Source organism: Macrosteles quadrilineatus, unplaced genomic scaffold (assembly GCF_028750875.1).
Source record: "Macrosteles quadrilineatus isolate MER2022 unplaced genomic scaffold, UCM_ALF_1.0 Scaffold_6__1_contigs__length_79288215, whole genome shotgun sequence".
NCBI classification, from domain to species: Eukaryota; Metazoa; Arthropoda; class Insecta; order Hemiptera; family Cicadellidae; genus Macrosteles; species Macrosteles quadrilineatus.
In genome coordinates this window covers 58,425,363-58,442,696 of record NW_026542599.1, presented here as the reverse complement: position 1 = coordinate 58,442,696, position 17,334 = coordinate 58,425,363, and the positions used below count along the sequence as shown (strand labels likewise).

Here is a 17,334-nt window from a genome sequence, read left to right as displayed (position 1 = left end):
AACTGTCATTTCAGTACCGCCCACATCCTGTCGATCTAGTTCGGTTAAGCCAATGTGCTGATAAAAATTGTCCGGTTAAAGAGATGTAATTTCCGTCGAGTGTAGTCCGGTTAAACCGATGTCCGGTTAAAAGGTGTCCGGATAAGAGGGAGTCTACTGTAGTTAAAAAGTAGGAAAACCTTTATCTTCAGCAGATTGTTTTAAGCTAGTTACTCCAACTAACCTATCTCATTCTTAGACATCTGAGCACCGTAGTCCAACAGTTCCTTGACTATACTAGAGTGTCCACACTCAGCCGCAAAGTGCATCGCCGTAGCGCCACAGTGAGCCTTCTCGTCCGTCCGAGCTCCCTTCTCCAGCAGGAAACTCACCACGTCCAGATGGCCTGCAAATATTAACATCAGACTTTTGGATACTGGAGTAAACATCCCATCCCCATCTGTGTGGACCAACTATACTCTATTTTTTTAAATAACATTAAAACATTATAAATCAAGCAAAAATAAATAATCTAAACCAATACAGTAGGTTACACTCTCTTTCTGGAATGGACAGCTTGAGACTGAACTTTTGTCCAAACTAAAAAAGTCTTAACTATCAGAAGTTGCTACAGTAATGTTACAAAAGCACTTTTTCACAAACTAGTACGCTAAGCTCTAACCCTTAACTGTTTTACATAATACCTCAGGCAAGGCCTAGAGGGTTGCGGCACTATCACATAGCTCTTTAGCTGTATGTGATAATGTGAGTGAGTATATGATAATGTGACTATAGTAATAAGCTATTGGTTTACTAAACCAAGACCTCGAGGGCCGAAGCCCTGAGCTCTACCGTTACACCAGCACTAGTTCTAATATCCACAGGTGCAAAAGTAATAAATTGCAGTAATATACAAAGCAAAGGGACACAGCAATAATATCTGTACTGGCCAAACAGCTTAAAATAATCATATCATGACTTGTTTAAATGGCTGTGAAAAATCAGCACATATTAGCTGTCGCAGGTGGATTGTCCTCATATTTCACTTTACTCACCTTTGTACGCAGCAATCATGAGACACGTGTTGTTGTATTTGTTCGCTATGTGGATGTCTGCGCCGTGTTCTACCAGGTATTTCACAATGTCCAGTCGTCCGTCGAAACATGCAGCTCTTAAGGGGGTGGAGTTGGTCAGGGTTGCATGGTTCACATTTGCGCCGGCTTTCACTAGAGTTTTGACTACGTTTAAGTGACCCGCTCCTGGAAAGAGTCATTTGAGATGTTAAAGGGAAATCTTTGGGGCTATAGAAGATTTTTGTTGATAGGGAAAGGGGATAGGCATTGACAATAGGCTCTACCCTTACTTGAAGATTACGTAGTTATCAAGTCATAAGACTAGACTGCAGAACTGTCCTCATTATTTGAAGGGTGTTCATCACTCTTCATGGTGAAAATATTAGAGATTGAAAGCTAGAAGTAATTTGCATTCGATAAAGGCAATGGGTGGGACTAGCTGGTAGTCTTAAGTATTAACCATCTGCCTCTTGCCCAGTTCCTTTCTTTTCTTAAACTCTATTGATAAAGAGTTCGGCTAGTACAGTATTCCTGAGGAGATTTGTATTCAGTAGCTTCAATACAAAGATAAAGATAACAAACAATTAAAACTTATAGTTTTCCTTATGTTAGAACTAGAGATGCCTAAATTGAATCTACTTTATCTGTAATCAGATAGTTACTCAATGAAGAAGGTATTATAATTGGATGGAATCTCAGACTTATGTTATAAGACCTTTTTGTAGGCTATATCTACAACCATCTGGACTTTTATTTTAAATATTGTTTAAGACTATTGAAACTGTCTAGAACTGACAATAACTGACAGAAAAGTCAATAAATGACTATTCTAGTGAGAAAGTTAACAGCTAAAAACCTAGACAGTAACAAAAATACAGAACGCAGCTCTCTGTGATTCTTCCCTCAAATGCAACATAAAATATGCAGAACTGTATCTTAATGAAATGATAAATGTCACTAAATTGCATCATGCAAATGGAGTTTACATTGTGCTAAGGAACACTTAACTTAACCCAACTATACTTCTCCTTCCTGGATCTACAAAAATTTGGCATTGCTCTCATTTTATTTATTCACTAAAATTAATGCTCAATTCACTGTGTTATTTCACCTTAAACACATCACACTTCCCTAGTGTAAAAAAAATTCAGTTTTAAGCACGTCCAAACAAATTACAACTGTAACTAAAACTTTTGATATTTTCATAATTATTTCAAGGAGAAATCAAAATTTTCACCAGAACACTTTAGCCTAATGATATGTTTTGACATTTGATTGGATATTCAGATTATCTGGGAATATTTTATCAGTTTGGCATAGCTCTACTTAATTTTCAACAGCTGAAAAAACCTAAGAACTAATTTTGTTAGCTTCTTCACTGTATACAATCTTTTTTCCTACAACTATGGTTGGTAAACACATAAAATTAAATTGTAAAATGATTTATAATTCATAAATTGAAACTACTTAAAACATATCACAACAATGTTTATCGCTCCTGAGACGTATCAGTTTGCAAATTGCATCATCTGTTTACACAAATGTTCAACAGATACTTTATGACGTGTGTGCCAAATACCACAAAAGATGACACTTAATTTGTTTTTATTGTTCACTAGAGTTGAATTATGGTTTGCTCATTAATATTTAAGAATAAGCCTAAAAATTATTGAATGATTCACATCCTTGTGTACGTGCAAATAATGTTTGAAAATAAACTATTTTCTGCGATTCTACGTTTCAGTTAAAACCATTATTTTTAAACAAAAATACATTTATGTGTTGTGTCACCAAGATGAGTATATTGTATGAATAATTAAATAAATACACAGCAACCCCCCTCTCATAATTGATTACCATCCCAACCCCAACAACCCACCTTACCATGAACCACACCCTACAACCATCCTCACTCAAATAAAACAAAAACTAACTAACCTTACCCTAACCAGTGGCTGCGCCAGAATTTCAATTCATAATTACACCATTTTTGTAATACACGTACCTGCCGCAGCTAGAATCCCTTCTGTGGCTGTAGAGGACATGATCATTACTTCACACAGTAAAAACACACATTTTTCATTGTGTATACGAACACAGATTCTTTCACAGTGTGGAATAGAGTGAGGTGACCAATGTAGCTTTGTTCCTTAGTAATGATTCGCTTTTTCTTTAGCTAGGACCCCCCCCCCCCTCCACCCTTATGATCAACCCTACAGCCCTATGATAGGCTGAATGGAGCTGAATATACACCAACAACAAATGCATAAAACCATGGACTAACCAACACAAGAGGACTTCTCATCCCATTGTAAATTTTGAAGCTCGTTTTTCATGTCTAGTTCATGTACGCCACACTGGGCGCTAGTGTCGACGAAATTTTGTTTCTATTATTTTAGGGTTAATTTCTTGATTTGTGCTTTACTGTTTGGTTAAATAACTAGGGGGCAATTTATTGTTTATGATTAGATCGTATTATTTGGTTAAACAAGGTTTTAAATTACTGTATTAACGGGAAACAAATTGTAAACAAAACACGACCTCTACATAAACCGTACAGAACTAACAAAAAAATTTTCTTCAGCTGTTCCATTAGGATGAGAAATCTACTAAGGGAGTATGTTTTATCTATGATAAAACCTAGTGTTAACCTTAAGCTCTAGGAAACGTAAGTAGCTTAAAGGATCCACTAATCGTGCTATGATCACATTGAATGTATAAGCTCAAAAGTGTCTTGCCTCAAAGAGACTTAGTGGAACTAAGACTGCAATTTTGAGTCATTACAAGTATTTTTTCGAAACAACAAATCAAATGTTTTGAGAAATTTGTAGACAAATTAACCCCACCTGACTTTGGGGTATTTTTGTAACAAAACATGGGTCTCCCCTGACAAAACAGTTTTTTAATAGAAAATGTCTGTGGCTGACTTCCTAAAATTGGTAACATCCGGCAACTTCCGTGAAGAGCTTACGCACAGGAACACTTTTTTAGTCTACTACAGCCTACCTGCGGCACACCACAGAGCGCTGGCTCCCTCGATGACATAGCTGTCCACCTTGACTGAGCCCTCTTGTTCAATATCGAGGGAGAACTTTGATAGGTACACCTTGACAACTTTATCATGTCCGTTCCTGGCAGCTACTATCAGGGGAGTGCACCTCTGGCCTTCTGGGTCTATGACTTCCTAGAACACAAACAATATGTTACAATACACTCCAAATGAAAACCATGTCCGTGTTTTTGAACTTTTTTAACGTTCCTGTCTTAAATAACAACAGAAAAATTTACATTGGCAAGGTTATGAAGTTACAGCGTCAATTACGCAAAGCTCAACAATCCGACGTCGGTTAACCAAAAGGAAGAAAGAAACAAAAAATTAAAATCAAATTGTGCACCGATCACTAGCTCAGCAAGCAAATGCTGCTAAAGAATAAATTCTCGTCTGCTAAGGCTGAGCACCCCATTTCCATTCATTTGCCTAAAGCATTCTTCAGCGAGTTTGCAAGCTGTGCATTATAGTTTGATTCTATCTAAGATGTTTCTAAACATAAAAGTGTGGTGTATAGTGATTTTAGTATTTTTTTTTTTTTGTATAGTTTGGTGCATATGTTTAAGAGATTGAAACAGTTAAACAAGGTGCAAATGGATCAAGTTCAGCCCAATATTATAGAGTTGGAAATGAAACTGTATCTTACATTAAAAAGAACCGTAAATCTATAACAAAAATAAGGGTGTATTCTCAACAGTAAAGATAGAATGTTAAATATGCAAAACCTAAAAAAAAATACATTTTAAATCATTTGATTCCTAATTGTTCAAGATTATTGACTCTCTACTGTATATCAATCCTCTTGACTCTATTTGTTCAGATCTATTTGTTCGGACTAGTACAATGATTCGTTCACATATATACTGCTTTGTTTTAGGCTACAGAGAAGTAAGGTAACAGAGGTAACATTCAATGGTACACAATGGTACATGGCTAGTATTAGTGGCTGGTGTCTAAGGCAAAGTCCTGCAACGCTCAAGACTGACTAAGATAAATTATTTCTTAAGTCTTTACGGTTTATTGCAGCTTTTGAATGGGAAAATCCCTAATGTAAAGAGTCGTTGTGTCAAAGTCCAGTTTCAAGCTACTGACTTTGAGACGGTAGATTATACGGCGAACAATATAACCACATATAGCAACCAACCTCATTAAGCTTGGTGATAAAATGCTGCCAATTTTGAATCACCTAAATGGATCAAATAATAACCATTTAATTTCAATTTAAGTTACATTAATTTTTCAATAATTCTGAGAAGAACTGAGCGCTGTAATAATGAATCATAACACTAAATCAGAGAATTTTAAACAGATAAATTTTGTAGTAACAATGGTGTTACAATTTATTAGTTTTACTAATTGATCGGAGAGTATTGATTCATCAAACAAGAATTTTGCTAGGAACTCAAGGTGGAAGTAGGCAAATATTTATTTTTAAAACATTTTTAATATATTGCAACATTTTTACAACCTTTTCATCATAAGTACATCTCCCGTGATAGTGATTGTGACATAATTTCACTGATAACTTTCTAATTCTTGAACCCATTTATCTATATCGGTTGGCCGTTAACGTTTATTTTACAGTCAATAGTTCTTATCAGTTTCGTTCAACTTACAGATCACGTTTGATTTGACCTTCAAGAGGAAAAATGAAAACTCAACTATTTAACAAAATGACCTTTGAGTTAAAACTGATTGTAAATTGTAGGCCTATTACATTTTGTTGTCGATCCAATAACTTAGAGTTAAAAACCCTTGATCACTTTTAAGTTCAATTACCAGCCTATATTACTTTTTCTCAAATCTTTTTACTATTATTACCTTTATTTTTTTTCAATCCTAATAGTAAATATTTCTGGAAGTACTTAGCCTAAGTCAAAATCCATTGTAAGTTATTAAGACAAATGTTCAATTTTAAAACAATCCATTTAGCAGAAATATTTTACCAGAGTTTTGTTTTACATATTTGAACATTTTCAACTAATTACTATTGACTTTTTGGTTAGCATCCTTAATTGATAGCAAAATGGCAATTGACATATATAGGTTCAAAATCCTACCTATATCATTCATCATGATCGAACCAGCGACCTACAGAATTGAAGGCAAACGCTTTAATAGCTCAGCAAGGGGGGGGGGGGGTCGCAGAATGTGTGAACAATGTTTCATATAATTAAAATAAAACACTGATAGTAAAATATAATTAGGTAATTGATCCCATGGTATAAACACGTTGATGATAGTCAACAATTATTACCGGTAAGTTTTGAGATTTAAAAACACTTGTTAATAACGGATCTGGTCCAATCAAAAAGGTTGACACGTATGAAGCTCTTCTGTATTAGTCTATTATAAATTTTAGAATAATTCTAGTATGTAGCCTAAGTTATAATCAACTCGAACTGAAAAATAAATACTAAAAGGTCTTTCAAAAATCTTAAGTTCGATTGATATAATAATTTATGACAAGAGAAAATACTCTTGACTGGATACAAATTGATCGGTTACATTCTTTAGACGTAAAATCAAAATAATTATTGTTGGGAATAATTAATTATCAAAACACTCCATGTGTTCTTTATACATCAGCGAAAAGATTTTAATTGTAAAAGACAAACACAATCATGAAGCAAAAGGTTATCAAAACCAGATTCCCTCTGCGTAAAATAAATCAATATTTCATCATTTCTTTTTTTCAATCGAGTACAAAATACGCTAGATACAAAGTAAACAAACAAGAAATCGTGGTGGACAATTTTTACAAGCTATAAAAAGAATTTTGGCCGCCAGGGTTTAGATAAACTAATGTTTGAGGAAGATTATTGATTAAGATATTTTTAGAATTGAAGGCCTAGGCTGTACAAGATTAGATGGCACTAGAATGGTGACCTTACCAACTGAACTAGACGCAACAGCAATATATTTCTAGTTAATTTCGGGTCCAGAGTCGAAACAATAACAGCTGACCTGATTTTTGCGTGTGCAAGCATAAGATTTACAACCACACACATTTTGGAACTTTGCCTAAAACAATTGAACCAAGTGTAGAATGGCAAATTTAACAAGTTGCTTTAAATACAAACAGAGCGACTTTTGTATTACTGGTACTGTACACACAATTACATAACTGTATGTTTTTCTAATGTTTTAAAAATTTAACAAATATACACCAGACCTTGTGTTTGGTTTATAAGTTGTTCCTGAATTCAGAAGAAAAAGCTACGTAGGCTTATAATCAAAATAATTAATTGCAGCACCGTAAACGCTCATTAATCTGAACTTTATTATCAAACCATTTTAATTAAAGTGCCGATTAAAAAGAGGCAGAGCTATTCCTGGTTTGTGTGAGTGCTAGGTACCTATTTTTAAAAGTACGAAGTGAAGCCAAATTGTATTGTGTATTTCTCCTATTTAAAAAACGAGGTAAAATTGACTTTATCTGACGCTTTGGATTTTGTATGTTGAGACAAATGTAGGAAACATATCTTGTAATGGGAACATTTTGAATTGTTGATTGCCTCAAAGATGGGTAGCTGCAATGTCTGTCAATTCAACCGCGTGCTCATATTTTAAAGACTAGTATTTGACCTAAGTTACCTAACATTGGATTTAAGGTGTCGAGGTGTAAAAGAAGGGTTTCGTAGTTAATAAATTAATTCAATAAATTGTTAAGAAGCTTGCTTGATGGAGCAAGAAGGATGTAATTTATTTAATAAAATACCTTTATATTATTTGTAATAAGAGGGATTCTAACTGAGGCTGGATTTGAAGCTCCAGTAAAGCACTTTAACTCTAAGTACTGTATTAATTTAAGTTGCTAATGTTTTTAAATACTGGTACTTGTGTTGTGTGTTGTCAAAAACTTGGCCAGAGGTAGACAGCCAAACACACACCCATGTCTGTCAACTAGCTACTAGTGAAGTTCTACATTCCAATATCTCCCGACATTAACCTTTCAAAGCTAATAAGCTCACATGCCAAACTATGCTCCCTTATTTATACAGTCCAAAGAGTCCAGTGATAACAATTTGATGACCAGGCAGAAAATAAACAAATATAGAATCATTTCTAAGAGTCAAACATCTAGTTAATTATAAGTTAATGTTCACTTATAGATTAAGTATTTTACCAAAGTTTGGTTTGAAAATGCCAGTTCATATTTTTAGGCAATACAGGTAATCTTGAATTAACTTATGAACAAATATAACATTAATTGATTCTTGCAGCATACTAGGTTTTAGAACTGTGTATGCCTATTATAGAAGATAGTGTACGTGTACGCAAGCTTAAAAGTTAGCGTCCTCGAACTGCGGAGTGGGGGGGACAGGTTGATTCCTAGCACATCCACAAAACATGGGTTTGGACCACTTTCTCTAAAAGCTTTTGAACACCCTGTGAAAAAATTGTGCTATTGGCGAAGACAACAAGGGAAAAAAGTAGTTTCATGGATGGTTACTTTTTATTTTAATGGATGTATTAACTTGGCAAACCACCGTAGTTTTTAACCTTTATAAAATTCCTAAAAAATATTTGGCTAAAATATAAGTTGCATACTTTTAGATGAGGCCAAGACATTCAGATGATACGTAACGTAACAATGCTTTAAAGCAAAATTTCTATTTTATTCTTATGGAGAATAAATAACTGTTAGGCTGCGGCCACACGGGCGTTTTTTCACGCACAAACGCAGCGTGAAAACACGCGAAAAATTATTGTAGCATTGAAACAAATGGGCGCCCGCAACTGCGGGAAAACACACCGTGTGTGGCATACCGCATTACATTTAATGCTGCTAACATTTTTCGCGTTTTTTTTCACGCTGCATTTGTGCGTGAAAAATAGGGCCTACTTAGTTTGCTTGTTTATATTAGGTAGGCCTACCAGTCCCTACATATTTTGATCAAATTTAGAAAATGCATTAATTTCATACTAAACTAGGTCTACATACTGGTACTGTTATCATTTACCAAAAAACCTTTTTAAACCCTCCCTGTTGCAGCAAACCTAAGTAGGCCTACTTGTTAAACTACTTAATCAAGCAAATGGAAATTCACTTATTCTGCAGGTGTGCTGGGGCAGAGGTATTTTCATTAACAGCAAGTTTGGTTAGGTTAGAATATGACAGTTTCATTTTATAATTTATATAGCTAAAAATATTGATTAACTTATTAAGTTTAATCGATACTTATTTTCAATCAATAGTTCCAATTCAATCGATATTAGCGTAGCCCGGTTAAGTAACTGTAGGCTACCAGTAATTTCATCCGATCTAATGTTTACTATAAACCTAGGAATAGGCCTGGCCTAAGTTAATGATAAATTGTGAGCAAACAATTAACCCGTAGGCCTACATGTCTTACCATATGTCTGAGGTTTTGAAATACAGTAGCCTAGATCCTTGATAACAAGACTCTCATGGGAATTATTAAAAAAGACTTGTTTTCAAGGTTGACTTCTTATCGAGGTTTTCAATACGTAGGAACGTGTGATTAGGGGTAAAATAAATTCTAGAGGATTTAAAAATTACACTTGTTATCAAGGATGACTTGTTATCGAGGGTCTCGTTAAAAAGGTTCACTGTGTTGGCTGCGTTTACATTGAAGGCAGTCTTGGACAAGTAAAATGGTGGCGTACGCTTTTCCAAGCTTGCCCTTTGAAACAAAATTGTAGCAGATTACTGGAAACTGGTGGCGACTTGTCCAGTCATGGTTACAGTGCTCGCCGCTAGCAAGCGCACGCAGGGACAAGCTTGCGCTTCTCAAATCACGAAACAAATAAATTTGTTTTTGAAGCAAGCGTGCCTCAGTTTGTTGTGGTTCACTGACAAAGTAGCATAGGTTGTACGTATCTGAAAACTGTTGTTTTTTTTAATTTATGTGTTGTTATAAGTTGTTTAATTGTTCAAAATGGATACCGAGGCGTTGGTTGATACAGTTATTTTTTATAGTTACAGCATTTTTACTGTTGTACGATATTTGCAAATTAGTTTTAACTTGTTAATCAAAATACCTACATTGAATTTTATTTTTCTATCAAAATAGACCTGTAATAATGCTAAACTTATGATGAAAAAATTAAGCTCCTCTAGGCTTATTAAAATTATACAGTTTTAGTCGGTATAAGTTAGTTGTTTTTTATAAAATAATTCATTATACAAGCATTACATCGACTCCCACAGTATCCCGTTCCCCCCAACACGTTCGGAGTCTTACTTAATAATACATCTCAATTTTGACTGATCTGTGATCCTGATCTACTATGACTAGTGGGGGGCGACCACTTGTTCTTAGTTGCTCTGCTCTTGTATAACCACACCATCGGCAACTGCACGCTTGCGCAAGCGTGCACCACCATGTAACTTACCCAAGCGTGCTTCCAATGTAAACGCAGCCTTTCTGAATAAGTTAGCCTGAATTTTGAAGCAAAGAAAAGTAGCCTAGATATAGGTAGGGACTAAGTTATGTTATATTTTTGAGGAACAGAAGGGTAGGAGTGTGTCTAGAAAGGGTTCTTAAGTTGACACATCTTATGTAACAAAGGCTAATCATTCTATAACTTAAATAAAATTATATTTGCTGTTAGCTATCTAATCTTCGCGGGACAAAGTCACTAAGGATAGGCCTAGGCCTAGACCCATAGAAATATAGCCTAGGCCTACCTAGGCCTAACTAAAATATAAAGCTAGGTAACTTAATAATGATCTTACCTGATTAAGTAATTCTTTAACAACGTCCTCACTTTTGTCCGACAATAAAGCACACAAAGTAACAGCCATCCCATCACGTGCGGCGTAGTAAACCCTATTTTTCAGAGACTGGCTTATTTCAGTCATATTGAGTAACTTCTATGCATAAAACAGTAAATAATTCAATTTCACAGCACTTCCACCGAAAAACAATGGCCTTTGAACAGAACAGATTTAGAAACACATTGTAGTTAATCAATTGCACACAAGAGCAATAGGCCTAATCCCAGCTAGAAAACTACATTATCTTGTAAACTATTAAGTTACCGAGCTCGAGCATAACACGCAAAGGAACTAGACATTATGTAAAATTTCCAAACAGCAACACACACAGCAGACAGCCCAACAGCTCTTTGTTGTTTGTCTCTGCCCACAAGGTAGCTTAGCTTTGCTTCGCTTCAGGCGGAAAACCCATGAAACGAAACGAAGATACTGTACCAAATTCCCAAAGACCAAATCTGCTAGCAGACATTGGTTGGAATCAGCTGACTACTGTTTACGCGCAGTAGTAAGGGAATATATCTAAAACATAATTTCAGGAAACCTAACCCATTGATTATAGAGTACCTCTTTAAGAAATAGTTTACTACTTATATATTTTCACCTATATACGTAAATAGTTTTGTTCCAAAACAAATTAAGTGTTTAGGAAGTGTGATCTAATTTGCATGATTCTTTCTTTCCATTAAACGAATACCGGTAAAGGAAGATTGTTACTCTATTCTACATTTGGATATTCAACATGAGTTGATATTAAACACAACCAACCTAATATACCACAACCACATTTTTACAATACGCGATACCGGTAATTCGGTAATTATTGTGACGAAAGTGACCATGGGAACCTATATAGATTTATATATCACCAGAAACTAGATTTTTAGCTTAAAATAATGGTGCAAAAATGTTTCCGCGCTAACAAAATATTAACGGAGTTACGGCAGTTTAAAGTTTTATTTACCTTTGTAAGTCTACTGACTAGTCTATTGCTTGCAGTATTTTAGAAGTCGTTATTTCGTTGTGTTTAACACACTATTTTAATAGCACAACAACTGCCTGTGTGTAATATAAATTATCAACTCGGTTCACTATAACCTACACTTTACCTTCCTAATCTAACCTAACTTCAAAACACTTAATACAGTAACGAATCTGCATAAGCCCGACTTGCCTTCCGCACATGCCTAAATAAAACATTCTGAAATAAGTTATTCAATGCCGTGTTGTTTCTTAGATAGATGTTTGTAGCACATGTACTTTGAATGTCTTTGATTGACTTATTTTTATTCTCTTCTCGTCAATTTCGTATTTTCATTTTCATTTCAGGTTCAGTCAGTACAGTTCTACAAACAGTCAGTCTAGTCCGTAATACGCTACAGTATTAGGATATTTTCCCATAGTTAACAACACAAATAATTTTAACAAAAAAAATAAAAAAAAGGAAAACCATATAGACCCTACTAACCGTTAAGCCAAGAAATATTGTTAGTTAGCTTTGATAGGGGTAGCGGAATTTTATCCCCCTGGAATTTTACCCCCTGGGCGATATTGACGTCACAAACCAGGGCCAGGGGGTAAAATTCCGGCGAACTTTTGAGTTGCACAACATTAGTTCAACAGATTAAAGGTGGAAGCGTACGATATATTTTCACGGTTGTGAATTTAATCAGAACACATCAAATTATAAAACCTAGAGTGCACGGGCGGAATTTTAACCCCGGATTTTTACCCCCTTCATGAGGTCAGCTCAAAATGTACGTCCAGATTTTTACCCCCGGATTTACCTCCGGGGAATATTTCCCCTGGCAAGATATAGAAATTATAGTAAACATGATTAATTTTCTTCTTTCAGTTTTAACATAAACAGAGTTCAGTTCATTTAAATTACCTTTATTTTGTTTTGCCTTGAAGTTCTAGATGTTATTCAATTCCTGATGCGCATTTCACCATGCCAATGCTACGCTTACATCCTACTACAAAGTTTATTTACACGACAGTCACTATACCGGATTAGTTCAGTTCAGTTTTAACATTTTAGTAAACATTTTACATACTTACCAACAATTTGCCCCAAACCCGAATATCAAAATTAATTAAAGATGGACTACTTAATAACAAAATGTTTACTAATAAATTAAACTGAAAATTAATCAGTGTCTCAATCATTTCTATATCTGGCCAGGGGGTAAAATTCCGAGGGTAAAAATCCGGGCCGTAAATCTATAGTTGCTTAAACGCTTGTTATATGGCCAGTGGGTAAAATTCCTACCGAAATGGTACTTTCCTGTTAAGGGGAAGATTCATTATTATCGATGATTTCTTTTCGATATATTGATATTATTTTGTTTTCTTTACGATCCATATTACATCTGTTTTAATATCTTCAAACGCATAAATTACAGACAGACAGACAAACCGACATAGCAAATATGTCTAGCTATACCTACTTGGTCAATAACAGAGTTCTTAAATTATGGCTCGTATACCGGATTAGTTCAGTTCAGTTTTAACATTTTAGTAAACATTTTACATACTTACCAACAATTTGCCCCAAACCCGAATATCAAAATTAATTAAAGATGGACTACTTAATAACAAAATGTTTACTATTAAATTAAACTGAAAATTAATCAGTGTCTCAATCATTTCTATATCTGGCCAGGGGGTAAAATTCCGAGGGTTAAAAATCCGGGCCGTAAATCTATAGTTGCTTAAACGCTTGTTATATGGCCAGTGGGTAAAATTCCTACCGAAATGGTACTTTCCTGTTAAGGGGAAGATTCATTATTATCGATGATTTCTTTTCGATATATCGATATTATTTTGTTTTCTTTACGATCCATATTACATCTGTTTTAATATCTTCAAACGCATAAATTACAGACAGACAGACAAACCGACATAGCAAATATGTCTAGCTATACCTACTTGGTCAATAACAGAGTTCTTAAATTATGGCTCGTATTAGAGAATATAGGATTAAGAACTAATCTTTTTAGGCAAAAATAATAGCCTATTAGATTAAGAAATGAAACTATTCTAAAGTAACCTAACTAACCAAACTTACTGTAGGCTAAGTTACCGTTTTAAAATTCCGTTTGATAACAGAGAAGTCATATGGAGAATAGGCCATCAAACGGATTATTTTAATTAGAGCAAGTTTGGTTAATTAGGTTAGTTTAGAACATATCATTTCTAAATAATACTTTTTCATTGTTTGTTGGTACTGAATAATATTTTTTATCGTAGTTGTCAGCTGATAAGTTTCAATTTGTTTAATATTAATATACCGAACAAACACAATAACATATCGTTATATCGAAAAGAAATAATCAATAGTAGGCTAATGAATGTTCCCTTTAACAGGAAAGTACCTCCGAAACTAGTGACGCATTGTGTTATTGGTTAAAACCATAAAGAAAAAGATAAATAAATAAAAATAATAATGCAATAGGATAAGTCAGAGTGAAAATTCTGAAACAAACGTTTTAATGTCCCTGGTCTTTTACTTAGTAGATACTGTATTTGTAGTATATTATTATGTGTATTAATATTTTTTTGGGACAGGCGGGGCAACATGTTACAAACATTTATTTGGTTTTAAGTAGGTTCTACGTATTTTTAAAGTCTCAAAATTCACGACCATCACGTGTCCCTAGGGTACATTTTTCAACTTTCACGATGTTTTTAGACTAATCATTCATGCCAAAATATATAAAGCCATATTTTTATGCCATCAATAGTTATTAAACTTACAAAAAAGGAGAATATAATAATTTTGTTTTCATAACTGACTACCATGACAAAATAGGTCTGTCCCTCAATTTGACGTCCCGACCATAATGGCAAAATTTGCAACTTTGGAACACGACAGTGGCAATCCTGGCAGCGATAACATCAGTTGGTTTTGTTTTAGAGACTGGTTCGGGATGTGCGTTAGTTTGGTTGTGCCGGTGGGTTTACAGTAAAAAATGAAGTACAAGATTAATATAGGTAACTTTGTGTTTTTTTTTTTTTTTGGTGTGTCCGCAACCGTACGTAGTCATGTAATAAAGTAGACATGGTATTAATTTTTGTTGATATGATATTTTAATTGCTACGTTATTCTAGAAATCCACTTTGCCTCCTCAAACATGACGTGTAAGGCTGCCACCAGAACAGAGCCTAATAATACGTGGTTTCACGACCAGGGCATAACGACCATCACGTTTTTTTCACGACCAAAATAGTTTTGTCAATTGTACTGTGTTATGGTCGTGAAAATACATTTTCTTATCATTGTAAATTGCACAGTTTAGTTTAATTGCAACACAATTTTTTTTATAACAGCACAATTGATTGAAGGATGTAAAAAATAGATGTTTAACTATTTTTACATAGACAGGTATCTTTATTGCCTCATATAAGTTAAAGCTTATAGTGTATTGGAGTTATGTTGAAAACTATTACATTTAAAAAATTAATTATGGTTTATCAAGTCTTGTGGAATATTATAATAATAAGAGTAGTGAAAGGATAACCTAAATAAACAATATAGTGATTCTCGTTAATCACCAATTCCAGACCGTAACACTTGTCCCGGACCACAACGTTGATGATTTGTATCATAAAAATTCAAGAATTGATAAAATCATCATATTCCAATGTTTTATACACACAAGAAGGACGGCTCTTAAAAAACATAAAGGTTTTTCATTTATCGGGAAGGTTTGTTCGGAGCTATACAAACGATATTTTTTCAGCTTTTTCAATTTTTGTAGTTTTTAGATTTTTTTTTTAATACCAAATATATCAAAAGCTTAGCGAGCTGTTTGTTGCAAAATGGCCCTAAAACTAAATATATTTTCAGCAAAACATATTTATAAAAATACCATTAACTATTTGTAATATTCATTTTTACGTTCGTTATGGTCGTGACAGAATTTTGTGTTTTCCGTCAAAGATGCTGTATTAATAAAAAACCATCAAAGGTATTGCGTTACCATAGACATTTTATGAAGCTTGAAATGGAAACTAAATAAAAAAATTAAAAACGTTCCGAAAAAGAGAAATAAAATTATTATAAAGTGTTTTTCTTGAAAACGTACGTTTTTAAATTTTTACTCGTCAACTATTTCTTATTCTAATGAGTTACGTACAAGCATTAAGAAGTACAAAACAAAAGGTAGATAGTCTGAAAAGATTCTAAGGTTATAAAAATGCTAATAATAAGTTTAAATATTTAAGACCTTTCTTCTCTTCATTTCATTACATTTATTTCGACGGCCAGATCGCATTTGTACAAGAATTACTGCATATTTGCATAGTACTGCAGTCCCTGTTATATTATACGGAATAAGCTTATTTCTTATTTATGTATTCCAACTGACCTCTTTATAGATTCTGATTCATCGCTATACAGAAGAAAAGTGTGAGTGTCTGTGAGTGTGAGTAGGTAAAAAAAACTCTATTTTTTAGTCTGTAGGCTACCTAATAATTTTGGTAGTGGGTAGTGTGTATGTTGCAAATTTCAAACTCCGAAGTTATCCCTGTTTGTATTGTTCCAATTGGCCAATTTTGCAAAAATATCGTGTAACAACTTATACCATTGCTAACCAGCCAACTGAATAATTGCTTTGAATGACTGTAGACTCTTAGACTAACGAAGACCAATTGCTCAACTAGCTTATTTGAAGTGTTCATATGCTAAAAAGTGAAAGCAAACTTTCTCATGTAACTATCTGACTGCGTTGCTTCTGCTGTTTTTGAGATACAGAATTCGCCATCCATCTCTTTTGTTATAGATTTTGTTACTGTTCCGTAGAAATAAGGGTTGCAATTTGATTTCCATCTTTGAATTTTTCAACCGATCTTTATAAAATTTGGTATGTATGATTAGGTAGAAGAGACTCATGTTGGAAAAAAGTGGTCTTGATAAAACTTAAATTATCAAAATGGCGACCCTTTTCCTTTTTTAAACTTAAATTTCTAAAATATGGCTGGTTTTATGAAAAGGTGTCCAGAACACTTAATTATTTAGCATTTTAAATTCCCTATCAAACAATACCAAAAGTTCAAAATGATCGACAAAAAAAAATACCTGAAATAGGTATTATGATTTTTTGGTAGTAAAATGAGGCAAACCTCACTAGCTTAGCCTTCTACTCCATTTTACAAATTTACCCTAAAATAAGAAAATTTGCCTATATTTGGCTGAAACCAGGGCACTCAAACCTAACCACCCACAAAACACACATCGAGATTATAAGTCATTATACTTCAGATTTTGTTAGGATGGCAAGTAAACCTTTATTTTTCTCATACTGTACTGTTGCAAGACACTACCTTTTTTATGCTCATCCTACATTCATCTCCATTCATACTTAAAATACTTACTTTGTATGGTCAATCTATATAAATAAAATTAGAGTTTTGTCTGTACATTGCTTAGAATAATGCAGTTTTTGGTTATTTTTACGTTTCATAGCCTATGAAAGCCGAAACGA

The 17,334-nt window shown here is 34.0% G+C and overlaps 1 protein-coding gene across 1 annotated transcript in view; it reads right to left on the bottom strand.

Annotated features, from left to right (window-relative positions):
- The window catches only part of LOC128997243 (protein fem-1 homolog B-like), a 49,324-nt gene extending 38,082 nt beyond the window's left edge, over positions 1-11,242 (bottom strand). The window contains exons 1-4 of the mRNA XM_054422855.1: positions 10,808-11,242; positions 4,059-4,236; positions 1,035-1,238; positions 224-385 (exon numbers count right to left, since the gene is read on the bottom strand). Coding sequence (XP_054278830.1) covers positions 224-385; positions 1,035-1,238; positions 4,059-4,236; positions 10,808-10,933 — 670 coding nt within the window. The 5' untranslated portion in view covers positions 10,934-11,242. The remainder of the gene's footprint in view (positions 1-223; positions 386-1,034; positions 1,239-4,058; positions 4,237-10,807) is intronic.
- Between the last annotated feature and the right edge of the window lie 6,092 nt (positions 11,243-17,334).